The sequence below is a fragment of the Peromyscus maniculatus genome, chromosome 8 (genome assembly GCF_049852395.1).
Source record: "Peromyscus maniculatus bairdii isolate BWxNUB_F1_BW_parent chromosome 8, HU_Pman_BW_mat_3.1, whole genome shotgun sequence".
Lineage (NCBI taxonomy): Eukaryota > Metazoa > Chordata > Mammalia > Rodentia > Cricetidae > Peromyscus > Peromyscus maniculatus.
In genome coordinates this window covers 20,768,411-20,796,370 of record NC_134859.1, presented here as the reverse complement: position 1 = coordinate 20,796,370, position 27,960 = coordinate 20,768,411, and the positions used below count along the sequence as shown (strand labels likewise).

The 27,960-nt window shown below is 42.0% G+C and overlaps 1 protein-coding gene across 12 annotated transcripts in view; it reads left to right on the top strand.

Moving 5' to 3' along the window:
- Tenm2 (teneurin transmembrane protein 2) overlaps window positions 1-27,960 on the top strand; it is a 1,247,217-nt gene that overhangs the window by 855,331 nt on the left and 363,926 nt on the right. For 11 of the 12 annotated variants that reach the window (XM_016005141.3, XM_076578168.1, XM_006971630.4 and 8 more), the window contains one exon: window positions 16,126-16,335. The exons of the other annotated variant lie outside the window; for it this stretch is intronic. In XM_016005141.3, coding sequence (XP_015860627.1) covers window positions 16,126-16,335 — 210 coding nt within the window. The remainder of the gene's footprint in view (window positions 1-16,125; window positions 16,336-27,960) is intronic. 12 annotated transcript variants of the gene reach the window in all.

The window sequence follows — 27,960 nt, the reverse complement described above, 5'->3', positions numbered from 1 at the left end:
CAGAACTGCATTCTGATTTTTATGTTTTCTTAGTGTCACTTATTTACTTGTTGTTCTTATTTTTGCCTTCTTTCAGAATATAAGCTCCAAGAAAACAAAACTTACTTAAAAAAAAACAAAAAAAACCTCATGGCCCTAATCCATACCATTGAGGATGGCATGTATTAGACACTGAAAGACTATTTATTGAGAAGATAGAATAAAGAAAGAAAGGGAAAGAGGAAAGGGAACAGAGGAAAAAGAGAGGGAAGAAGGAAGGGGGAAAGGCAGAAAGGGAGGAAGAGGAGAAGGGAAGTGTTTGTGAAACCTCTTAGATTGGCCAAAAACGTCAGTGGAAATTCCCTGGTGTTCTTTATCTTCTGTGCAATCTCTCTTAGCTGGGTGGGAGCTATGTTCATTTATGTGCACATCTGCCAACACTTCTCTTTGCAAACAGCGTGACTAGTCTACTGAGATCACAGGGAAACCTGGTGGGGCTAGGGAGCCCACCATTCCAGTTTTTCCCTGGGCATTGCCCACCTTCTCCCTCCCACTTGCCAAATGAGGCAAAGAATGAATACAGCCCTCACAGGTGAATGTTAATTACTGTTTGCACCATGCTTTGAGATCCACAGATGAAAGCAGTCATAAAAACAAAAAAGTGTTATTACATCAAGACTGGTTATAGACTCTCATTTAGCTCTGGAAACTGATCAAGCAAGAATGTTGAATCATGGGACTCAGGATGGCCAAATATTACACTTGTTATAATTAATTTGAGCTTAAGTTTCAACATAGTGACATGTTCCTTTAAATAAAGTTAAGTCCTCTCTGGGTGAATAAATCTATGTGGGTCTTAATTTTCAGTTGGGAATGAATTTTTTTTTTTCAGATATTCAGAGGACAGGAAGAAAAATATATCTCTGACTTCTGTTGGGAAAATACCCAGACAAGTGGTTTACATTTGAGCCATCTTCTAAATGATCCTCTGTCTCTTTGACCCCAGGAGACTGTGACAAGAATGCTCACAAAATTATGGGGATTTAGAATAGGAGCTGAATTTGAAAGGCCTGGAATCCTTTCTCACTGACTGGAGAATGTTGTCTATCTCTTTGGTGACCAAGGCTGAGATAATTCCTGTGATTCTAAGCCTATTACCTTCCAAGGGTGCTGACTCTGGTTTTATTCAACAATCATCAGAGAGCTTTCTACATATTTTCCCATTTTGTCAACAAATATTTATTAATCACTTTATGCAATAGACCCTGTTGGGCAATTTGGAAGAGGGAAAAAATTTCAAATGACAATGATGTAGATTCAACAGCCACCTATAATAGAGGCTGCAGGACAATAGTTATTCAATAAATGTGTGCAGAGAGGATTATCAAGAGGGTGGATAATACTCTGGAAAGAATGATGGAGCATAGGCCTAGGAATTCCTTCACATTGGGAAGAGCTCTTGTTGAGGAGATCTATATGAATGCAGCATATACAAAGCTTAATCTGTCTCCCTTAACTTTCATCACTTCTAGTTGTGACAGCTAAGCTGACTCATGGAAGTCCATTTCTTCTTCCTTGGGTCATGACTCAATTATCTGAGGATTGCTATACCTTCCCCTAACTCTTTTCCAAGATCAAGAGCTGTCCAGCCTTTAACCTTATTTCTACTGCCCACATCCATCTTAATTTCCTCCCCTGGGCAGCTCAGTGTCTTATCCAGGCTCTAAAGATATCATCAGCCTCGAATGAAAAGGATCAGGAAGCCCTGATGTGCTCATGCCAGCATGGTGTGCTGTAGGAGTGTCCTTCCTATGCCAGTTCCCCCTCCTGCCTCCCATCACATGAACTACTTCATTACGGACCTCTTCTTTCATGGGACACATGTGTGTGCATCTTGAGAGAACCCAGTATTTCAAAAAGCATAGTTTGGCCAGCAAAAGTATGATGTTACATGCATATGTGGAAAGGGTACCTGTTTTATATATTCTACATTACAACTGTAGAATTCTGACTCAATTGTCTGATTTGCTGGGAAGCCAGGTTTTCTTTGTCTTAGTTTAAACTTTGGGTTTTCTGTTTGTCCCCCAACTTGAATATCAGAGAGGAATATTATTGGAAGTCAGACTCTTCAACTTAAGTCAACAGCCTGCTGTGTGGTCTAGAACAAGCCGTTCCTTTCTTCCTGAATCACAATTTTATAATCAACAAAGTGAAGTGTTTGATCAGTTAACTGCACTGAAGTTTCTTGCTAGAACTAGTATTTGATGGGGTTTGCACATAGATTTCTTGACTTTCCATGGTTCATTCTATGATTTTTCCCATTACCTCTGGGAAAGAATACTATCTCAAAAGCTATTCTAAATAAAAGAATTGCAGAGGGGGTGAGCAGGTCAGCTGAAGCCCCAAATTCAAGAACTTAATAGCCGAACCACTTGTGAAATATGTGCAAGGTACTATCCAACGTAGCCTTTATTCTGCATGTGTAAAAGATGGCCTTGTTTCCAGAAGGAGGAAAAAGTGTAAACATTTCTCATGTGTCAATAGATGCTGACTCTTTGGTCCCATCACCTCTGCCTTGATGACGTCCACTAGTTGCACACACAAGCCTCCCTGTGCCTGACTACAATGGCAGTCCTTCATGCCTCCTGGCCCACAAATTCCTCCCTCACTGAGGCTTTCCAGCATCTCCACCCTGCTTGGTGGTTGCATCTGGCTGGGCAACTATGATTACGTGAACACAATGTCCAAACAATCCCTTTCCCTGCTCTGCTCCTGGCAGCCAATCATTGGTGGTGCCTACTGCAGTCTCCGCCAATGTCTCTCTTTATTTGATTCCTTTTTCCTTTCACTTTCAATTTCATCGCCTCCTTTACTTCACTCAAAATGGCTCCCAGATGTCAGGCAAATACATTGGAGGGTTAGGAACGGAAGACGCTCCCAGTCGTGTGTTAGTAATTATTATTTCAGCACCGCGGAGAGCAATGCCAGGGTGGTGGCCAGAAAGCTCTTTATTGTGGTCAGCCCTTGCCTCTGGCTTTGAGGCTCCATTCAGAACCCCACAGGTGGTAGGGATGACAAAAACTCTACAAAGAAGCTGTGCAGTGAGATCCCTTCTCCCAGGAGTGCAGGAGCCAAGCTTTACATCGTGCCATTCAAAGACCAGATTGCATCTGGGCCCGAATGGCTGTCATAATGTCAGCCCACTTGGCATTTACCTTCTTTTCCCAGGCTGACCTCTGAAGATAGGGGCAGGCTCCGGGGGCATTGTTCTAACCATGCACACGCTCCAGCCATTGTTTCCACATAGGAGAGCTGCCGGTTCCCTTCCAGGCCAGCACTGTAATTTTATCAACTCTGGCTCAGAGAAACCTATATTTATAATGCTAATTAGGAGGGCACACATTTAATTTGAGTGGAAGACTGTTTGTATCTCGCTGAGCCTGATAGCGCAGGGCTCAGCCGACAGCACTCAGAGGCAGAGCAGGCCTTTCTCCCTTCTCCAAGTATTTGAAACAGGGCTACTCTTGCCAAACAATTTCTCTGTTGGATTAAAAAGAGAGAGAGGGAGAGGGAGAGTGCTGAATGCACTGGAGCTCAGAAAACTTTGCATTTATCTCTTGCCTGCATAATATATTCCTCTGTGCACTGAGAAAACATGCCTCTTATGTTATCTAATTGTTTCCTGACACATTTAGCAACATTTCACACTCTTTAAAGTGACATTAACATTGCTGACAGTGGAGGTACTTTCATTAGATGGGCTTTGAGTTGTAGCCAGTATGCACTGCAGGTCTTCAAACAGGCTTGTAAAAGGCGAGGAAGGCATTATTTATGAAAATAGCGCCTTCACCAACACTGCCTGTGGGTGCATATTAATTTTGCTGACATTGGTCAATTTAGGGTATGTGTGCAAGCGTGCACGCATGCGCACAAACACACACACACACACACACACACACACACACACACACACACATACAAAACTTCTTGTGAGCTGAGCTTAGACACCAAGGTCCAGTGACCAATTCATAGAAAGTCTATGAAGCCCCTTTCTGATCACATATTTTCAACCACAACTAACAAGTGTGCAAGATCAGATACAAATTGGTCATTTCATACCCAGGCTAGAGGCTGAGGAACCATGCAGCTGATGCACAATGAGAATGGCCATCTACCTCCAAGTATGATGGTCCTTCTCTTCTTCTCCCTTACAGCTTCCCCTGTCTTTTAAAGTTGCTTTCTAAAAAATGTTCAGGACTCCAAGCTGCTGCGTTGATAAGCAGTATTCCCAGAGAGTGTTTATAATGAGCCTTTTGGAATCAAGGCCCCCACAGAGACATAGGGAGAGAAATTTGAAGCCTCAGCCTGGGGTTTCTGAAAAACAAAAAATTAAGCAGGGTTAGGTGAGAAAAATACAGTTCAGGGTATATATGTCTGCTAGGGTACAAACTCTCATTTAAGGCTGGCCTAATTATTGAGTCCCATGGGATTGAGTTTGCTCTCTATTACAGTGATAAACACCATGACTGAAATCAAAATGGGGGAGGGAAAGGTTTATGTGGCTTGCATGTTCTGATCATAGTCCGTCATGAAGGGAAGTCAGGGCAGAAACTCAAGGCAGGAGCAGGCAAAGGGCATGGAGGAGTGCTGCTTACTGCTGCTTACTTCCCCATAGCTTGCTCAGCCTGCTGTCTTAAACAACCCGGGACCACCTGGCCATGGGTGATACCACCCATCCACAGTGCATTGAGTCCTCCCATACCCATTATTAATCTAAAAATACTCCCATAGACTTTCCTACTGGCCAATCTGATAGAGACGTTTTCTAAGTCAAGATTCCTTCTTCACAGGTTTCCCTAGCTTGTGTCAAGGTGATTAGGGGCCCAAAAGCTAACCCACACTCTATGCTTGTCAGGTAAGCAGAATAATATTTAAAGATTATGGGATTTAAAGCTAAGAGGAGAATTCACTGCAGACCATTAAGACACCTCTGTACTGCTAACCTTTCCAGCCAGCTAGACATCCTGCCTTAGCCTACATGGAATTCATGGCTCTTCTCTCTCTACATCCCTATCACTGAAGGACACTATGCAGCCATTGTCACCTTAGTTTTACTCATTATTTACTGTGTGGCTTTTTTCATACCCCTAGATCTCTACAAGCCTCAGTTTACTCCTATAAGACAGGGATAATAATAGTGCCTGCCACCTAGTAGGGATGAAAGGATTATATAGACTCCCAGCCATGCAATATACTAAATGTATTTCCTAGCACAGTGTCGGTACTCAATATTCAAGCACTGTGAATTAATGTTAGTCTCTTCCACTGTGATATGGCCTGAGACCCCAGTCCTTCCCTGTCTTGGAGAGATTGTTCTTTTTTGACTGAGTATTGGTAGGTAGAGTCTCAAGGCATCTAATCTTTACCATCTTATTAAGGACCATCCAACAAGGAATAGGCAGGCTGTGAATGTTGGCAGCAAAGAGATGAAATAGTTCATGTATCTGCTGCCCAGAGCTCATGTTTTATCTTTGCTGTCCCTAAAGCACATAGCAAAACACAGACATACGGGTGAGAACTGTTTGCTATCCACAGACAAAGCCTTGGAAAAGGGACGCATCCAATAATGGGAGTGAAAGCCATTACCATTTGTAGAGCACTTTAACATTTGCAGTGTACTTTCATATATGTTATGATTTAATCCTCAAAGGGTCCTGGAAGGGAAGTACTACATCTATCTCCTTCCCTTTCTGCATGATAATAATACTTACCATTTACTTCAGAAAGTTCACATAAATGTCTCAGTTAATCCTTATAATAACTAGTGAGGAATGTTGACACACATTTTGTTTATCAACAGTTGAGCACAGAAAAAAGATAGGGGACTTGTCCAAAGTCACCCAGTAGGTCATTGAGAAAAACCAAGATTTGAACTTCAGTGTGGCTCCAATTATATTATCATTCCAGCGATTGGTACTTCATACCAGTCTTTAAATAAGGATTCATTAAATTCCGTTCTCCTTTCCTCTGAAGGATGGTGTGAGCCCTGGAGCCTGAACATCTGAGTCCAAATTTTTTCTCCCTGTCAATCTATAACCTCATGTTGTTCAGCTATCTCATCCTTAGAATGGGATGATATTACCTGCCAGGAAAGTTTCTTGTGAGATTGAATATAAGAATATGTATAAAGAGCTGAGGACTTATGCCTTGTGGATCAGGAGAGCTTGATGGATCTTGGAAACTGGCAGCATTGTTTTCACTTTCCTGTGTCATTTGGACCCACAGGACAATGATGCTAATGATACATTAAGATATGTCACGAAATATGCTTGCTGCAGAGCCTTGGGAAATTAGTCTTCAGCATAGACTTGGGGTCTTTTAAATCTTTCTGTAGAACTTTTCTTCCCACTAACTGTCTTTGACTGTGACAGTGTCGAATTGGTTCAGGCAGGGCAAGGACACCACTCAGTGTGTCCACTGTCTTCTGCAGGTCGTTCAGACAGTCTGCTTAGAAGAGGACTACAGCACCCACATGAAGCAGGGGCTTGATATTCTAAGCCACTTGGTTTTGAAGAGGCAACACATATTTAAAATTGGAGCCAACTCTGTTACTGCCATGCCTACATTATTGTAATAGCTAAACTTCTTTTTAAGTTCCTTAAAACCAAAGACAAATAGCTATAGTGCCCAACAGTGAAGTCAACACCAAGAACATTGATATAAACCCATTAAGGTTTTTGTGAAGTAAAGTGTTATAATTGGCCAATCATGGTGTGGTTTATTGTGTACAGCTTTAGGCTGGGCACTAGGGTACAGAATGTATAATCCACGGTCTTTGTCCATTGCCACTCAGGGTATCATGAAAGACCAGGCATGAGACAAATACATAGGCCAGTGTGCTGCAAGAGCAATGATAGAAGAATGTCTCAGATACCGGTGAGTGAGATGATGAAAACGCACCTGTAAGAAGGTGGTCCATGATCAGGGTCTCTAGAGTAGATGAGGTAGATAGTGAGATCACTGATTTGAGAAGGGAGGATGTTATATGAATAGTTGGGGGGGGGGAGGAAATGAAATATACAGGTTCCTTAATGCATTGCTTTGCTGTGGTTAAGGTATAAGTAATAAAGGAGTTCTATGCAAGAATTAGAACAAGGAGGCCTGAAAGATAGCTCAGTGAGGAAAGATGATGTCTGTCAAGCCTAAAGACCTGAGTTCAATCCCTGGAACCCACAATGCGGAAGGAGAGAACCAACTTTTAAAGGTTGTTCTCTGATTTCCACATATAACTTCTACAGGCATGACATGGCACATGCCCCCCAGTATGCAAACATAGAATTCATTACTTAATGTGAGTAGGAATTAGAACAGTGCTGTTTAAGCCATGGGCAGTCTTGTGAAAATTAAGATGTATGACATGAGTAAGTTTGTGCATCCAGAACTATGTTGGCGTTTGTAGAGGGGACACAGAAGGGAGACATCAGAGACTGGAAATTCTGAACCACAATGTGTTAGACGTTTTTCTTCAGATACTACAACACACACCTGAAACAACCAACTTATAGAGAAAATGTTTGCCTTGTCTTACAGTTTTAAAGGTTTTTGTCTATCCTTTGGTGCCCTATCTTACGTGAGCCTGTGCTGAGACATCACTGCATGATTAGAGCCCATGATAGAGCTAAACTCTCACGAGAACAGATCTGAGTGCCACACCACAGTATCCTACACAGGCATAACCCCCCCCCATGACTCAAAAGCTTCCTACAAGGCCCCACCCTTTAAGCAAGCCAGCCTCTCTCAAGAGTGTCACACCAAGAACCAATGTTTGTCATGTGGGCCTTTGGTGGACATTTAAGATCCAATCTAGAGCATGCTGTCTAGACTGTGCTGTTCAATACAGTAGCCACTGGCCTCAGGAACTACTTAAATATAAGTCAGTTAAAAGTCTACAAAATTAGAGTCTATGTTATGCTAGCCTCACATGAAGTGTTCAGTGGGCATATGTAGACAAGGAGCACACCCACACCCACAGAGCATTATGCCAAGCAGCACTACATATCAACAAATGACAATTCTGCCTCATCCTAATGATATAAATGAAGATACAAACAGATTTTCCAGGCAGGAAGTGTTTGGGGATCTAGAAAGGTGGCTCAGCAGTTAAGAACACTTGGTGCCCTTAGCAGAAGATCTGAGTTCACTTCCCAGCATGCACATGGGGCAGCTCACAACAGCCTGTAGCTATAGTACCAGGAGACTTGAGGCCCTCTTCTGGCCTGCCCAGACACCTACACACACCACACAACCACACAACACACACACACACAATCTTCAAAAATTCATTTAAAAGCAAATGTTTGAAGAGCCGCAACATGTTAATAAAAAGTATTGTCCATGCCTATAGGAAAGATTTGTATCCTCACAAGAGCAAGCTACACTGATTCATTGCATTTTACCTCATGAATATGAAAGACATGGCATAAATAATTACAGAAAATATTTCACAAGTGAACTCTAACCTCCATCTATATAACCTGATCTGAATTTGACACCTCCTAAAGTGCAGAGTTGCTTGGGAAGTGTGATGTGTAAACACACAACCTGGTGAGATGTAGCGGCAACACCCAAGAACACACAGCCCCAAGCTGCGAAGCAGTTCATGCTGGTGCTCCTGTGCGAGCCTCTTGAACTGGGGCTGCTCCAAAGGCATGCTGCCCTTCCATTAACTTAAGTACAATAGCTTGTGTGCCATCCAGAGGGTTTGCCAGGACCATCATTTGAAAGTAACTTGTTTTCAAGGAAATGCTTAACTGAGCTTTGGTGAGTTCATTAAAGTGGGAGTGAAGCAGGCAATTAGGTCTCGCACTGTGAAAATCAGAACTTTAAAATATAAAATATATAAAATAAAATAAAATAAAATAAGAGCAAACCCAGGTAGACCAGTACTACCTCACTGAGAAGACCTAGGTCAGAATGAAAATTCCTTGGGTGAAGGCACATCACCTAGAACTGTGTTCTAGCATTCTCTCTGAGTCTCCTGTCACAATAGAAGCAATTCTCTCATGACACACAGGGCTCCCCCAGCTCCTGGGGAAGGTATATCCCTCTCAGTAACTAATTACACTCACTTCAGGCAAATTTTACCTCTCTCAAACATGCATAAGCTCCCGTGTTTAGTTCCCACCAATAATGTAAATTTATTTGTTTGGTGTCTACATGTGGGCAAGGAAGAGCTGATAGGATCATGCTTTTCACTCCTAATACATGTCACCCCTTTTATTGGTTTTGGGAATCCAATATTGGGGCTTGTGCATGTTAGGCATGTTATATGCCCTGAGTCACACCCCACAGATCTGCCCAAGTTTTACCAATTGAAAAAAACAATGGAGCTGATGCAATATGGATTCAAACCACATATATATGTATTCTGATCCCAAACACTACGCATTTGACTTCAGGGCTTCTTAGCCTCAGCACCATTGTATGTGAGGATGGACCATTCCTTCTTCTGAGGGACTGTCCTGAGTCCTGTAAGATGGTTAGCAGCCTCCCCAACATCTGCCTACTAGATGCTAAAAGCCTCCATCCCCTGCCACTGATGCTGTAACCAAATACCTTCAGACATTATTATTGAATTACCTGTGTAGCTGCAATATTCCTCCAGAGGAGAAGTGATCTAGCATGAGATTAGTAGTAAATATTTGTAACCAGGAAGATAAATTGATGGAAAATTAAAATGTATATAATGAAATCTTTATCTGTATTTTCATTCTGAAATGTTCCACTTATCAGATATCATGTTTGCATTCTGCAATCATGACTGGAGTTTCTGTGGTGAAGGTTGTGTTCTTAAAGTCCTTTGTGCACTGGGGAGGCTGAGGGAAGAAAATCATGAGTTCAAGGCCAGCCTGGGCTACATCCTGACTGGCAGGAGACCACAGCTACCTTTGTTCTTTAAACAAACATTTAAGATGCAGGATAGAGATTCAGTACCGCCAATCAGGGTAGTGATGTAAATCTTGATGCCAGTTAGAAGGTGCTTTGAGCTTGAGGTTCTTGCAATGCTGAGCCCAGGAAAACTGCTATCCACGTGTTTGATTGGGAGGAAGTGGACAGCCATCTGCTGCATCTCCGCCACACTCTTTGACACCTGCGGTGTTCTTATAAACACAGTAGTTACTTCCCACCAGAAATACTTTCTCTGGGACCCCATGTTCCATTTCTTGTTATTTAACAGGAAGGGACTCAGCCTAAAGAACATGCAAATTTTTTTTTCTGGAGGCAGAATGCCTGGAATCTATTTCTAGTTCCACTAAATGGCTTCATGGCATTGGCCACATCATTTTCCCACTAGGGCTTGATGATCAGTTTGAGGAAGGCTGATTTTTTCTTCTGAGTGCCAACGACAGGCTCAAAGTTAGGTTAAAAGAGGAACAAAAAAGGTTGGCATGGAGAATAAATTGATTCATATATTGAAAAGTTTGGAGGCAGGGGTGCTTCAGGCTTGGCTGAATTCAGGTGTTCCACCAACATTAATCAGTAAGTTTTCTTCAACTTTTCACATCCCTGCTCATCTTTCATTGACTTCATTCATAGGCAGGATCCCTCCTCCCTATAGAAAGATGTCTATAGTCATTTAAGCCTCACACTCTCCCAGGTTTAACCTCAGCCTTCTGTGGAAAAAGAATATGGCTTAGTGGAACATCGAAATGGGTATCAGGGATTGGAAACTAGTATTGAGGAAAGTTGTTTAAATACTCTCTAGCTAGCTCTTTTGCTTATATCAAAACAGTCTTTCTGAACTCAACTTTAAGAAAGAACACTTTTTATTAAGTCCTTAAACTTATGGTGCCACAGGGGGTTTTCAGGTTAGCTACCCGCCTGGGGATGAATTCTGTGGTGCATTCCAGAGGAGCACCAATGTGCACTTTTTGGTTACCACCCTTATATGATGTAGGCAATAGTACAATGAACCATGCAAGGCTTAGGTCAGAAGATTGGAGTTTAAACCATAGCTCTACAGCTGCTAATGGGGCAACCTTTGGTCTCAGCTTCTCTTACCTGTGAATGGGAAAGAAATTAGAATGTAATTAGATCTTGAAAGTTCCGTGAGTGTTAAAGGAGAAAGTATGCATAATTTAGTTTGGTTCTTAGCATAATGCAAGATCACCTACTATGTGGAACAGGTAAGGAGTCTGGAAGTTAATGCCACTGTCAACCCGATAAGCTCTAGAATTACCTTGGAGACAAGCCTCCATCAGGTGTGCTTTGTTAAGGTATTTGAGATGGGAAGACCTACCCATTATGAACATTGGGGTCCTTTCTGTGGATACAATATGACCTGCTGTCTCAAGCTCCTGCTGTCAAGACTTTCCCTCCCTTTGAACTAAGGGAACAAATAAAGCCTTCCTTCCTTAGGCAGCTTTCCTTATGTATTCTGTCACAGCATCATGACAAGTAACTATCAGAGCGGCTAATCAGATTTATATTTGTATTCCTTTGTTCCTGGTACTGGTTTTTGTTTTTTTTTAATTTTGTTGTGTCTTAAGCATATCTCTCTGCTCCACCAAATATCCTGATACCCCATCACTACATAAATCAATTACGTATTGCCTACACAGAACACTTTAATATCAGTTCACCATTAATCTTTCCAATGAAAAAGAACCAGTTGTTCTTAAGTGAATTTGGGGAATTGTTCTCCAGCACACCCTCTGTCATAAATTAGTGAATATATTAAAAATGGCTGGGCAGAGCATCAATTTCAGTGTGACTATTTATTGTTTGGGGAGGATGAAAAGAAAATGTAGCCCTTTGAACTTGTTGGATAAAGTCTCGAAGTCTGGATCTGAATCTATGTACGCAGCAACATGGCACTGTAATGGACACAATGGGAGTTGGAGCAATATTCTTCCACCACAGATGGTGTATGATGAAGCTTTCAGGGATGACTGCAGTGGGTGAAGAGTGAGAGCCTGGAGCATGGATGGCAAATAAGCCCTGTACATCTGCTCCCTCTCCTCATCCATGTCTATGAGTTTTCTAATTGATGATGTCACTAGCTTCCCACTGGAAGCTAGGGCATACCAGAATCCTTCTCCACATGGCATTTCAGCAGTCACGACCCATCTATCAGACATTGCATGGAATTGCTTTGTCTGGCTACAGGTCTGGCTAAACAGAATTTTTATGAGTGGAAAACAGTACAAATTCTTACTCATCTGAAAACAGATACATTAGCAAACTGAATTCGTCTCTATGCTTAAGAGAATCCAATCATGCAGATAAACAGAGTTTGATTCACATGGGGGATCCTGGAAAATCCATGTGCCTACACACTCACACATGTGTGAGGTCATAGGAGCTTAATAAATGATATGTTGCTACCCTCGCACATTCCTCTTTACTTTGTAACAAATCAGTTCAGTGTGGTTTTCTGTACAGTTGCTGAGGACTTTGTACTCATTCACAAAGAACCTGGAGAACCCATTGGGAATGAGGAGTTTCTGCCATACTTAACCTGGGACTCCAGCTGGAGCTGCCGCCTGGTTAGCTGCCCACCCACGCTAAGGCTTTCTGTAAGAAAGCAGAGTCCACAAAGGGAGCCAAGGAAGTTCCAGTTTTCTCCCCTGTGCCTTGGAACCCATTCGTATCTACACAGATGGTCTCTGTCAGTTGGAATAGTCAGGGGCAAATGCAGCCTAAGCGAACACACGTAGCAAATGACCTAACAAATAGGGAACAGCACACTGTTTTGACTTGGGGCAGATCTTGGGATTCTGAAATTTCCCAAGTAGTGGTAGGTACCAGCATGAAGAATGGAAGAAGCGACCAAGGCAAAATCAATCAGAGTTCAGAGAAGCAGGGAGCTAACAAGGGCCACGCGATACTATGATGCACAGTCACAGTACACAAAGCCACCCCAAAGCTTCCCCTGTGCTGTGACTCTTCTTCCCTTGTCCGTATTTGTGTGTATTAAAAAGTTCTGTTGTCTGTACTGTGTGAAATGAGTTCATGCTGGACAGAATCCCCAGAAGTTCATGTAAAGAATGATTTCACAACTGTCCTACCAGGCTCCTGGAAATTTGCACTCGAACCTTAGTTCTATACCTCAGTCGCTCAAAGAAATTTTTCTTTAAAAATTGGCTTCCAGCCATCCTTGTTCTTCAACATCCAGTTTCAGATATGCCTCAGTAATACACGCTGTAAAGCCTATTGATTGTGACTTAAAAATCTCTCGCTACCTGAGCCTTACTGCTAAGTGGACATCAGCACTGACTTCACAGGACCTGGGCAGGACCCATCTGCAGTCCAAAGCCTTGAAGAAAGGTGGAGGGTAACGTCGTTACAAACTTCAAAACAAACTGACAGTGAAACTTTGAATTCTGTTGGACGGTAGCTGCTATGTGTGGTTATTCAAAGATGTGCTTATTTGAAATCTGGAAGATGCCCTGGGATTGGGAGGAGGCACCTTGAAAGTATCTCTCTTGCATAAATTCCTTACCTTTTATGTAGCATCATTACTATTTATTGTTATTATGATTACTATTATGATTATTATTATTTTGATTACCACATTACCATGCTATTTGGGCAAGCACCAGGATTAGGTGCACGGTGGATTTGGGAAAGACAAGCCCAAGTTTAAGCCCTGCCCTTGACATTTTACTGACTGTTAAACATCACTTCCTTTTCCATTTTCTTGTCTATAAAATGAGGATATTCTATTCTCACATTTTATGGGAACATGTGGTCACTCTAACCTAACAAGGTTGTTTTGAGGATTCAGAGAAATGATGTAAGTAAACAGACCAGTGCAGTGAGCGGCAGATAGAGGCCATGCAATAAGCAATAGCAGTTACAGTGGTGGTAGTTATCGCTTTATTGTTAGAAGATCTATGAGAGAATTATTGATGAAATGCTAGCATTGATTCTGATAAAACTCCACAGCACCCAGTCCAGAGCACCTGGCAAAAATGTCATATCTTATATTGCTCCCCAATAGCTATGAATGTATTGTATGCTTCAAATCAAACTCCATTTGCCCACTGACGTATCAGGGATGGGTCATCACCATTTCAGTTATGTTATTGGTCAAGAAACTTAAGATTTGAACTTTAGGGCTGGACAGATACTCAGTGGCTGGGAGCAGCTCTTCCAGAGGACACAAGTTTGGTTCCCAGCATCTACATGAGTCAGCTCATATCTCCACCTACAGGAGATCTCACACCCTTCTTCTGCCTTCCATGGGAACGTGTACATGTAGGAACATACTTAGAGACATATAAATTTTAAAATCTGAAAACCATTTATACTTTAAAGGTATCTTATCTCCTCCACTGTGTGTCACCTCTGTCCCTCCAAAGGGTGGCATGGTAACAGTGGTTTGACGCCTCATTGGCACTGTTCAGCCCATTCTCTCCCAGAGAGCGTTTTCTTCAGAGACTTGCTTAAGCATCCACTCTTTCAGGAATCCTTATTTCCTTTTCTCCCCTGAACCCTACCAGGCATCTCCTTCCTCTGCCCCTACAGTATCCTATGTTAGTACATTCCACCACCCTGAGTTTTCTCACCTGAACCTCACTAGAGGTGATCTCTGAGGGCTGGATGATGAGGAATCCTTAGGATTCAGCAAATTGTGCATGCACTTATTAAACCCAAATCATCTATCTAGGGCACCATCGAGTACACTTAGTAATAAATCAAGAAATGTAGTTATGAAAGGAGCAACAAGTGTTGGTATCTACCTGAATGTGTGAAAATACTTCTCTGTGTGTAGTTCTTCAGGGAAGTACAATTCTTCAGGCATAGACACTTCCCAGCATTGGACTGTTTGAGTCTCAAGTTTGTTTCCCAAACATCCTACCCTTCCCTCCATACCCCAGCTTGATGGGATGCTCCTCCTAGCTCATTTTCATTAGTTCACTTATGAGCAAACGAGCCAGCCACCAATTACAATGACCCTGGATACAGGGACACAGTTGATGATGAACACATAGCAGTTGTCATCACTCAGAAGTCAGTGTCAGGAGGCTGCTGCCTTGGAGGAAGAGGTTCCAGTAGTCGTTCATGTGAAAGGGACCTTCTCTAGCTAAGGGCAACTCCAGGTTACTGCCAACTCTGACAGCCTGACCACTGTTCCCTATGGCATGGAGCAGCCATGCTTTGCCACATAGGAATCTGCCACGATGTCCAAATAAGTCACATGATACAGGGAATGATCAACTCACTGGCATGGAGATATGAGCCCTTCCCACCTGTTTTCACCTTCTACCCTAAGCTAAAGGATTTGATTTGGTGAAGCCTCCTTATTTGTTCACTAGGGACACAAGTCTAAGTAACAGGTAATAATAGAGTCTATGAGGATGTTGAAATGGGCAGATAGGCTAGAAAAAGTCATTCTCATTTCAAGCAGACAAACATGGAGAGCTTTACTGAAGAGAAGCAGAAGTCTTGAGAATATTGGCCAGGTGGTAGAAGCAATGTCCATTAAGGTGGGAATAAAAAGCTATGAAAATGTGGAGTGGCTTGGCGTGTTCAAGTAAGAGAAATAAGAATGCCCAATTGACTGGATAAGAAAGAGCCAGGTGGAGAATAGGAAAGGTGCCCTCTTGGTGAAGTAGACCATCCAGAGAAGGTAGGGCATGCCTAGCATTATGGGAAGTTCAGAATTCTTCCCCCATACAGTGGAAAGCCATTGAGGGTGTGAAGATGATATGATCTGATTTCTCCCTATGAAATACCATCTTAATACCATACTCCTGTGGGGAAGAGATGGAGTCATGGCAGGGTTGGTGGGCAATTTCTCAAGAGCTGAAATTGGGAGCCCAGCAAGGAAATAGTTTAGGAAGAGATGAGGAGGACTTAGAATCATAGCAAAGGAGATAGAAAGACCTAGACCTTTCTGGACTGATTTCATTCAAATGGATGCCCTTTTTGAATTATATTAATAAAGTATCAAGTATCATACTACCAGTGGTATGCATGTGGGCTGGTGAAGAAACATCAAAACCATTCTGAAAAGCTCATCTGGAACACTTCATTTAAAAAATATATTTATATTGTCAGCTGGTTTCAATGTGACTTTCTTAGGATGCTCTCATGACACTCATTGCTGACCTTTGACCCCTCTGTCCTCTTTCCCAGGTCGTCCCATTCCACCTACATCCTCGTCTAGCCTCCTCCCATCTGCTCAGCTGCCTAGCTCCCATAATCCTCCACCAGTTAGCTGCCAGATGCCATTGCTAGACAGCAACACCTCCCATCAGATCATGGACACCAACCCTGATGAGGAATTCTCCCCCAATTCATACCTGCTCAGAGCATGCTCAGGGCCCCAGCAAGCCTCCAGCAGTGGTAAGGAAACTCTGTGGTGTCTGAATGTGTGGTGTTTTGTGGTTGACATTCGTGAGTCTCCAGCAAAATGACAGCTACTGAAACAAAGGCTGGGAGAAGGTGGTGTGGGGAGCATCAAGGTGAAACACATTTGTCGATTGTGTGGCATGGTAGTTCTAAGATGCATCTGTTGAAGGTCACAGCTGTTGGGGAGGTTTTGCTGATTGAAACAGGCTCTGGGCCTCCTTCTATGGGAGGAATTTGCCTGTGGCTACATGTGAGAGCATGCTGGGCTCAAAGGTGAAGTGTGGGGAGACACCAGAATATTGAATTTTGTATTACTATGATTCTGGTCATAGCCAAGTGACCCTGGACACCCTCGCATGCCCTGTTTATGTGCGTCTCAGTTCCCTTTCTTTTTATCACTGGCTTCTGCCTTCTCCTTCCTTGCTTGTTTTATACGGTTTTGCGATTAAAATGTATTCCCTTGACATGAATACTGAATGTCGTGTGCCAAGACTGAAGTGTTTGGGGTATGACCTCGCTATGACCCGCTGCTTGTGCCACTTCACTTGAATTTAACGAGCGGATCGCGAGGTGCTGTGATAAACACAGCTTCTGAATTCACAGTTCTTGTTTGGGTTTTCATAGTCGCAGAACAGAGGGAATGAACACGAGGTTCTGCTCCACTTTTGAGATTGTATGTCTCAACTCCCACTCTCTAAGTCTTAGATAGAATTGGCCCAAGCACAATAACCAGGCCTTGTTTGGGATTCATCCCTTGGTGGACCGTTCACCTGGACAAATGAATACAGAAGAGGGCACAGCTGCCTAAGGATTTAGTAGCCATGGCCTGAGGGGAGGCCATGGTACAAATTAGCTACTCCTGACCCAAAGCTTTGGCCCTGCCTTTTGAGTTAGCCCCTCATGATGTTCATTAACACAGCTCACCAAAAGCAAGAGAGAGATTTGCATGTCAAGAATACTCCCTGAAAAGACTGCTTTGGCTCTATCCATGAATATAAGCTACCAATGGTCTCAACCTCTCCAATTATAGAAGACCTCCTAAATATATTAGGATGATTCATTCAGCAAATGGACCAATAGACTACTACTTGTGATGGCCTATGTCCTTCTTCAAAGCCAGGCCTGATATATTTAGCAAACTCATATTCTTTTTTTTTAATTATCTAATCAAATCTCTCATCAAATGAGCAATCCATTGTTGATATTATGAAGGCCTTTAATCTACCATAAATCTTTATTAGAACTCATCAGAGCTTCTAGTTTGAGAGAAATGTGATTATGGCACTCTTAAAATGACATTACATCATCGGGGTGATTGGTTTATCATTTGGAGAAGAGACATCAATCATAACTAACATAACCACACAGTAAATGAATTCAACCTTTCTACCGTGGAACAATGACACCATAATTGCTCAAAATCAGCCTTAAAATGAAATCGGAAAATGCTCTTTCTTCAAAGATGATGTTAACTTAATGGAATATATTATGAAAAATCATGTTTGAGGAAATTCTATATAATTAAAAATATGTGGAAATATATTCCCTTTTTTTCTTTCATCAGAACCTGATTTTAGCTACAGTGCTATTTTTTCTTTTCTTTCTTTGTGTGTGTGTGTGGCAGAGATTATGTTGCATTTAATTGAACTACCCTCACTTGTGTTTTGCTACTTTTTATTTCATACTATGTAATCGTGATGAATATTGTATTATGAAGGACAAGAGGCTTTTAAAATGAGGTGCACCTGCTGATAGCTTTTGAAAAACAGACAATTATTAAAGAGAAAGTGAGCTTTTAGAAATGGCATCCTTTTATGCATGTATGGATACCCAAGCAAAGATGATTTCCATAAGCGAGGTCAGTTCTTATCTCGGGGCCATCCAGAATGTTTTCTTAGTGATAGCACACAGGGTGATTTCTTTCCTTTTGGATGCTGTATCAGATTGTAGGTTGTCAATAGAAGATTTTTGTTGGCTTTGTATACAAATCAAGAGCTCATCATTTGGGTGGACAGAACAGATCTGTGTGTTTAGAGCCAAAATTATTCATTTTTCATCAGTTACACCAATTTGTTCAGCTCATTTAAAAAAAAAACACTGATAGTGATTTTAGCTTCACCAAGAGTAGAAAATGCCACACAAATGTGAAGGTCCATTTTCATACCAAACAAGAGCCCATGTTCATATGCTTTCTCCAGCAGTGGGGGGAAACACCTGATTGAATAGTAGCCTTGTTCTCAACAGGCTCTTACTGGAGGATGCGCTAAAGCTAAAGCAATCAGGTAGTGACTCAGTTTTCTTCACCCCTGCTTGGCTAAAATGAGAGCTTGCCCAGCTGGAGCATGTGTGTGCGCACTTGCATGTGTATATATCTCTGGTGGAATGGATTAGGGGTCCAGGGCAAATTGGGGTTTCTATCAAGATCTGAATGCAGTTGCCATGAATTTAAATTTGACATAAAGGATTGAAAATGGAGTTTGACACCAAAGATGTAGAGTGCAGCGCGGTGCTGGAGTGTTTTCAATTGAGTCTGATGAAAGGGGCTGAATTTGTCAGGGGTTGTCACAGCACCGGCACAGGGCCCCTGTGTTTGGGTGTGTTAAGTTTAGCTGGATAATTACACAGAATATTTTTAAGTTGGTCCCTTGGCAATGACACTGGAATCTTAAGATCATGTAGCAGTTCAGACTTTGTTGGGTTTTTTTCCCCCTTAGTTAAAATAGCTTCCAATATATTCAGTCCATCTACAACAGGAAAACATTATTTCTTGCCCTCCTCTTAGTGTGTCACTGATTTGATGTTGTCAAAGCCTGTCATTAGGTAAGTCACGGCACACGTTTCTTGCCCAACACACCTCTGTTTTGAAGAGACAAACTGGATATAAAATACAGGCACTAAAATCTTTTTCCCCAACATGAAAACCTCCTCACACAATGAGCGAGTTTCATCTTTATGTGTCGACTGTCATTATTTTCTATGGCTATAGTGCATTCTTTAGTGCATGATACTAAACTCTCAGCACCTTTGCAGCCAAGTTGCTCTAACCCTCCATCTATGCCAATCAAGCAGATATACAGGTATAGTTGGAGAGATGTTTCCAGAACTGATATAATCAGCTCCTAAAACATTTGCTTCTACCAAGCTTTTACCTAGCCATCTTAATGATTGTCTTATTTATATGGCATCAAAGAGAAAAAAAAGAGCGTTCTTTCTTCTCTCTCTCTCTCTCTCTCTCTCTCTCTCTCTCTCTCTCTCTCTCTCTCTCTCTCTTTTTCTGTGTGTGTATGTCTGTCTGTCTATCTGTCTCTCTCCTCCTATACTTTGCCCTTTCCTGATTTTCTTTCTTTCTCTTGAACCTCCCTCAAAACAGTTATTTATTAAAAAAAAAAAAAAAACCTCTAAAACTATAATTAGATAGCACAAGAATGTACAGGAAAGTCTTGGGAGGAAAGCATTATGTTTGTTCATATGTATAAATCTGTATTCCTTTATTTAATACAGATAGGAAACAAGACTAAGCTTCCTGGTAGCCAAGGCAAAAAGAGAAACATAGATTACAAGGTGCATAATAAACAAGAGAGACAAACAAAGCAACCGATTAAGGAAACACTGCAGTTCTCACTATGAAGCCAGAGAGATTTTCCTTAGAGAAGATCATGTATACGTCACAGATGGCTGGATGAGTCTCAGCAGTACCTGCAAAACATATGCAATTTCCTCCCCCAGACTTGCCATAACCTCCCTCTAGGTAAGCTCTATAGCACTTTCAGTTTAGGAGTATTGTTAGAGGTGCTCAAAGATGGCACATTCCAATGGCAGAACTTGGCTTGATCCATGACAACTCTTCATTCTTCCCACAGACCTTGTGAACTGCAGATCTCATGGGGGACAGACATGCAGTCCCATTGTTCTTTTGATGTTGATATGGGAAGTAGCAGACTTTGCAGTTACAGCATAGTCCAAAGACTTGAAAAGAGATGGCCAGTATACAAGTTTGTCTTGATGATCAACTTGATGATGCTATCCATTCATGACAAGGAAGGCACCCTACCAGGACCATCTCATTTGTGGGAGAGATGGGGATGTGTGAGAAGGCTACACACTCAAGTGATGTCCTCTTCTGACCTGAGAGGCACCAGGAACTCACAAAGAACAAGTATATATACATACAGGCAAAACACTCATACACATACAACAAACCTTTAAAACAATGATGAATGAAATATCTTCTCCTTGTAAATTTAGTTTGGAAAGGGAAAGTCTCATTTAAAGTACTATGAATTTTCTTGCTTTTTGGCCCATGGAAGTTGAATTTCATTTAGGATTTACAGAGAAGTTTGGAGTAATTATTATGTATTTTAAGGGTGGCACTCTGTTTTCTTCCCTCCTCCTTCTTTTCCTCTCCCACTTTTCTTTTCTCCCTTCCCCTCCCTCTCCCAGAGTCACTGTATGTGATGATGAGATTGTTTATCCCACCTCTCTCCTTGCCTTCTTTTTCTTCTCTTGGCTTCATTGCATTCTTTAGCTCCTCCACTGTGCTCTGACAGCAGATTCATAATTGATGACCGATAAACATTTATTGAGAGGATGAATGCCATTGATAACCCCATTGCTTTGATATATTTACTACTTTTTGTTGTATATGGTGGAGAACTTTATGGAAAGAAGACACCATAGGATATATTCTTATATATTATATATTTGTTATATGTTGTATATTGTATATACATGCACTTACATATACATAAGACATATTAAATTTTCCTTTTTTGGTTGTTAAGTGTCTTTAAATAATAATAGATCATCTGTAAATGATAAAGTTGTGTTGCATTTTTATGCACATTTACACTAGCAACACAAGAGCCTGGGAGGCCTGGGTGGGTTGCAGTGAGGAAGGCAGTCCTAGGAGGCTAGCCTTGAATGGGGGGGCGGGGGCTAGCTTTGGGTTCAACACTCTTTGACTTTTCTTAGAGTCAAGTATCTCTCACTTTCTCAACTTGAATTTTTCCCACCTGAGTCACTGGGCTCCAGTTCTTCCCCTCTCCCCTGAGATACCTGGACTAGCCTTTCCAAGCACTCTCTCTCTCTCTCTCTCTCTCTCTCTCTCTCTCTCTCTCTCTCCCTCTCTCCTTCCCTCCTTCCCTCCCTCCCTCCCTCCTTCCTTCCCTCCCTCATTCTCTTCCTCTCTTCCCCTTCCCCCTCTTCTCCTCTCTCTCCCTCCCTTCCCAGCCCCCCTCTCCTCCTTCTCCCTTTTCTTTTCCCTCTTTTAGTAGGGTGGGCTTCACCAATGCCAAAACTGAGATATACAAAGTTGTATAGAGCAAATCATTGTATTTTACCTGTATACATTGACAAGTATTGAAGTCTTATAACACAGAGCTGATAATGGTGGCAATCACCTCAACAAGAGGGGAAAAAAAAAAAACATAGTTCTACCAGCATAAACCAGGTTCTAAAGATTCCTACCCCACTTACAGAACAAAGTCTCCCATGCCAAGATTTGGCAATGGATATACCCCTCAGGTCTGAGACACTGCCAACTTGTCCAGCAATGTTGTGGAGATCAGACTTTCTCTTCCTTTCGTTCTTCCTCCTTGTAAAATGCATATAAACACACATGCATGCATAGTTTGTCAGTCCACCGGTTTCCAGCCTGGCTAGGGTGGGGACCATGCTTTTGCACCACAGTGCCCAGGAGCACACAATGAAGATGGACAGGTAATTCCTTTGGAGATGCACAGTGGGAAAGTGACAGGCAGCAGAGAACTACTTCTCCTCGGCAAATAATCTGGATATTGACACAAATCCCAGGGTCGATCAGCACTGTGTATCTTCTGCCTCTCCATCTCTGTCCCCAGCTTCTGGGTACATAAGAACCGATGTCCCAGCAAAGCAGAGACTGCTAACTGCATGCAGTGCATTAACAGTTTCCTGCCCTAACCCTTTTAAATGGAATGTCAAACCTTCCTGAATTCCCTTTAACATTCCACATTTAATTCATCGGGCAACTTCCTGTACAATGGTTAATAGTCATTTTACAACACACCTTAATCTTTTGTTGAAAATGTCTCTAATTTTCTTAAGTCACAGCACATGTATATTTTCCAATGGGAGTTCCACAATCCCGTCTGCTAAACAAGATTGAAGGATGTGTACAACTTTTAAAGTGTGGGCTCTGAACTCCACTGCTTGAATTTAAACTGTTGTTCGGATACTCTCTGGCACCATAAAATGGAGCAGTATATACCTTATTTTTTTTTTGTAATCTGTAAAATAGCATTGTCTACAGCCCCTGAAGCTGACATGAATCATTGAATGATATCCTCATGAACCTAAATATCTTGAAAAGAGATTTTGAAAAATGAACTGAAGCAGAGATTGGATTTGATATTATCTATGTTTCAAACTGTTTTTCAAGTTCAGTTGGCACTCAATAATTGTACATAAGTATTGAATACAAAACGTGCCTCACATATATAATATATAATGTGGGAATTTTATTTTTAGTTTAACAAATATTTCTTTGTAGTAGTGAAGATCGACCCAGGATCTTGTACAGTTTTTTGACTCTTGAGTTGCACCCCAAACAAACAAACAAACACTTTCTACAATTTACTGTTTGAAAGTATTGAGAATTTCGAAGATGCATATAACATGTTTTGACCCAATCATCTCCACTACCGTTTTCCTCTTCTAATTTCATTTACTCTGTTCTAAACCTGCTGAGTCCATTTGGTGCCGCCAGTATGTATGTGGGTGTAGGGGCCCCCACTGGGCATTCCTAATGAAAACTGACTCCCTTTCCCTCAGTAGCCCTCAATTGCCAGTAGCTCAGCTCCTTAACTAAGGTGGGACTTCAGGAGCTCCTCCCCAATCCATGCTGGAGCTTTGGCTGGATTGATCTTGTGTAGGTCTGGTACCAGCAAACACAGCCAATATGAATTCCAACACACATTTCTCGACCATGGTAAAATACACCTATCATGAATGCTGTCATTTTTTCCATACTTTGCACAGAGTTCTGTGCTCACACTGTGTGTAATCTTCTATCTCCAGGATAGTTTCATCCACCCCAACAGATGTGTATGCGTTTCTTGTGGAATGGATTTGGAGTTCAGGGTATATTGGGGATTCTATCAGGATCTGAAAGCAGTTGCCATGGATTTAAATTGACATAAAAGATTGAAAATAGAGTTTGACACCCATTAACCTCCCTTAGCTCCTGGCAGCCATCATTATATTTCTTTCTCTGAGTTTGGCCACTCTGGGGCCTCATATAAATAGGATTTTGCTATGTTTGTTCTTTCATGGGTGACTGATAGTTCACTTAATGTAATGCCTTCAGGTTCCATCCTTGTTGTAGCAGGGGACAGAATTCCCTTCCTTTTAAGATGATTAATTTCTATTGTGGATACTCTATGTGCCATACTCTGTTAGTCACGTGTCCATCAATGGACACTCAGATTGGGCCACCTTTTAGTTTTGCAGAGAGCACAGATGTTGGACCTGTTTGAACTTTGATTTGGGGATGGTTCTCACTGGTAGAATCACAGACTCACATAGTAGTGATGTGTTTAAAATTATTGATGAGCTGCCATACTGTTTTCACAGTGGCCACATCATTTTTTGTTCTACCAGGAACCCAAAAAGATTTTAGTTTTTCTACTATCCCAAACACTTGTTTCTGGATTTTTTTTCCTCAGTAGTAGCCATCTTGGTTGGTGTGAAATGGCATCTACTATAACTGTGATTGCAGTCCCTAGTGACTAGTGATGTGGGACTGTCTTTCCTGGACTTTTTTGCCATCAGTATGTCTTCTTTGGTGAAATATTTATTAAAGGGCCATAAAGATGGCTCAGCAGGTATAGGCACTTGTGGCAAAGCCTAGTGACCTGACTTTGATCTCAGGGACCCACAGGGTGGAAGGAGAGAACTGGCTCCTGTATGTTATTCACTGATCTCCACTCGTGTGCTTTGGCATGCATGGCTACACACACACATACACACACACACACACACACACACACACACACACACACACACACACACACACACACACAGTAAATAAATAAATGTGAAAATATGCAAATGTTCACTTAAGACACTTGCTCAATTTTTAATTGGACTGTTTGATTTTGTTGTTATTGACTTTCGTATTCTGGATCTCAGATGCTTTTCACATATCCAAGTTGCAAACCTTTTCACCCATTCCCTGGGTTGTCTTTTCATTTTGTGGGTGATGTTCTTTGAAGTGCCAAAGGTTTTAATTTTGCAGTAGCCCAACTTAGTGTTTCTTTATTGCCATGCTTCTGGTGTCATACAACAAACACTTGGAAGGGCTAATTCTAGGGAACCATTGTTCTAAGGTCTTTTCAAATGGTGACTCCGCAATCTGTACCTTGGAGAAAGACAAAAGGAGTCCTGGAGACCAGCCTGTCACTAGTCAGGGGACTTAGATGGTGTTGGGAACTGGTCTACATTCACTGTTAGGTCAAGGTGAGTTGTTTGTTTGTTGAACACAGTTAGTTTGTTGAGTGCTGAACACCAACACTGCTCAAGGCCCCTCTGTGACTGGCAAAGCTAGATAAGGGGATAAAATGAAAGTAAGAATGCTTCATGACAGCATCCATATACAAGCGAGTGAGTATCAATAGTTTCTATTGGCCTGGTTTTGTTGCCACATCAAAATACATGAAGCTTGTTTGTACAGAAAACAGGTGCATGCAGCTCACCACTTGGGAAGCCTATAATCATAGCATCCGCTCTGGCCAGGGCCCCTTGCTGTATCACCTCAATGGCAGATGTCACTACAGAAGCTGGAGCTTGTGAGAGTTGCAAAGCACAGGGGAGGAGCCAATCTTTAGACCTCCCACTAGGCCCCACATCTTAAAGGTCCCCACATCTTAAAGGTCCCCACATCTTAAAGGTCCCCACATCTTAAAGGTCTCCACTCACCAACACCATAAATACAGGAGTGTACCGGCTCCTCTGATCCCGGAAATCACCTCACATAAGCCCTTCCTCACATTTTGATTCAAACACCAATCTCCCCACTGTGTGTCTCTCCCTCACTAGAATAAGTGACTGAATTTTGCTTGGCCACATGTGCTCCCTCCTGGTAGTGATTTGCTTGGGCACACTGATGCCATTATACTGTACATTTGGATTACAATCCCTGCTTTCCAGATGGCAAACCTGTGGCTCAGAGACAATCTATGACTTGCGTAAGAGTGTGTGCATTGTTATTAAGGAAGCCATGAAACTGATCCAAAGAGATCAGTCTCCAGGATAATTAGCATATGGAAATTTAAGTAACAGGTGTAGAGATGATTCTAGAGGTATTGGCTCCGAGGATAAGAGCATTTACTGACTAAGTATTGCAACTTGACTTTGCATCCCCAGCACTTAAAATAATAATCACCATAATCATCATCATCCAAGGATGGCCATATAGCCTAGTAACCCCAGACTGGGGTTCAGAGTCAGGAGGATGACCAGGGTTTGCTGGTCAGCCACCCTACAAAAACAAACAAGACACAAACTATAGATTCAGTGAGAGATCCTGTCTCAAATGAGATAACAAATATCCTCCTCTTACTCCACACAGGTGTACTAGGTGAGTACACCAGCACACACATGCATGCAACACACACACATACACACCCTGCTTAAAAAAAAGTTACATGCAAATCATATGTTCAAAATTAAATAACTTGTCATCATTCCCTACATGGCTTATGCCTGAGTATCATATCCAAGCCTGATGCTGCCAATGTGGACACATGATGTAAGCATGGACTCAGGGAAACACAGGGGAAGGGAAGGAGGTATGAGTGGAGAGGGCAGGAAGAGAAATAAAGCCCAGCCTTGCACCTTCTGTGGAGAGGAGTTACTAAGTAGTGGATTTTTTAAAAAATGAAAACACGAGAAATAGCAGCAGCGCATGTTATTTATAGAACTAGAGATAAATACCAAAATAATCAGCTAAAAAAAGGTAAATGCAGTTGCTGCTGGGATGGAAGAAAGCAGTGATGGTGGGGAAAGCTTGTTATTTTTGAGCCAAATATCGTAGAACTGCATGATTCCTCAAGCTGCACATTTTTTTCTTGTTTTGATGGAAAGAAAACATTTTAAAGGAAAGCACAGAGATGGGGCATGAAAAATACTCAATACGATGTTCGAACCCCAAAATTTGGAACCATTTACCATCTCCAATCTATTTCATTTCAGTATATATGTACTCATTAGGGACGGCTTGTTTGAATTGACACCAGGCACCTCAGACTTGCATGATTGGATGCTGTGACACTTCCCTGGAATGTGGTATCTGCTACTATGGACTGGAAAGCCTGTGAAGATGCTGGGATGTTAATTCTCCACCCCAGTCCATCCCAAACCCCAGGCCCGAGAACAGAGACAACTCCCTGGCTGCCATTGGGTTCAGTTACTAACTGAGTTCCATCTAAGCGTGAAGCTTCCCTAGCCATGTCTGCCCAGCAAGAGCATCCCCTTTTCAGAGGGGTGAAACAGTCGTGGAGTCTGTCTCATTCAATTTAGCACCTCATTACATTCTAATTTGTAATATTCTCTTGGTGTTTCATGCGTATGAGTCACTTGTGTCAACATTAAATTGTCACCACTTAAAGACAGGGGTCACTTCTTCAGACTGTTTGTATCACTTAGTACCTTCCATGGGTTGAAATAAGCGTAACATCCTTGTTGATAAAGCTTTAAAAGGACAGCATCAAAATGAGGCCAACAAACGTGGGGTACGTCCTCACAATGGCCTGTGGACTGCAAGTTATTGTGAGGTTAGATCTAAGGCCATCTGTGGTATTGGGTGTACTCGCCATCTCTTTTTATGAGAAAAATAGCCCTCCATCTTCACATGAATGTTCCCCCTTCTCCCATGAAAGTCCATGGGGCTCAGAATCTCTTTATCCTCACAAGAATACCAGTCACTGGAAAAAAAAAAAGAGTAATTCATGATAATCCAAAATGAATTCAATTGAATTATATCTACAAGCAAATCCAATCTAATTATAACTACAAGCAAATCACTAAATCCAAACAAGGTCACTTTACAGGTACATACATTTTGGGGAGTGGAGGACACAGTTCAACCCACAACAGTATTCAGTTCGATGCTTAGCTGTATAGTCCTGTGCAGTGTGTTCATCCCCTGTCTGCTAGCTGGCCTTACTGGGCTCCCCTGTATTTCCTATTAGATTTCAGCCCTCTAAAGACAAGAACTGTATCTCCCCAGTGGTCCACTGTATTCTATTCGAGTAACCAGCGCTGAGCGTGACACATTTCATCGACTCAATAGCCAGGTGAACGAACAAATAAGTCATGCATCAAGTCAGAGGAAGAAAGGAGTGTGCAGAAGTAGTTTTAACTTCCAAAGCATGGTCGGAGAAAACTGTGGGTGTGGACCCTGGCTCTTGGCTGTTCCCTAGTCTGCAGAAGGAGAGAGAGAGGATGAGGAAGGCTTTTCTGGATGATGAAAAGGTCCTGCTTTGGATGACAAAGAAAGCCAGAAGCAAGCAAAAGAAAGCAGTGTAGTTAATATTTAAGCTCTAGAATCTGAATAACCTAGTAGAGTAGAGAAAAACTATT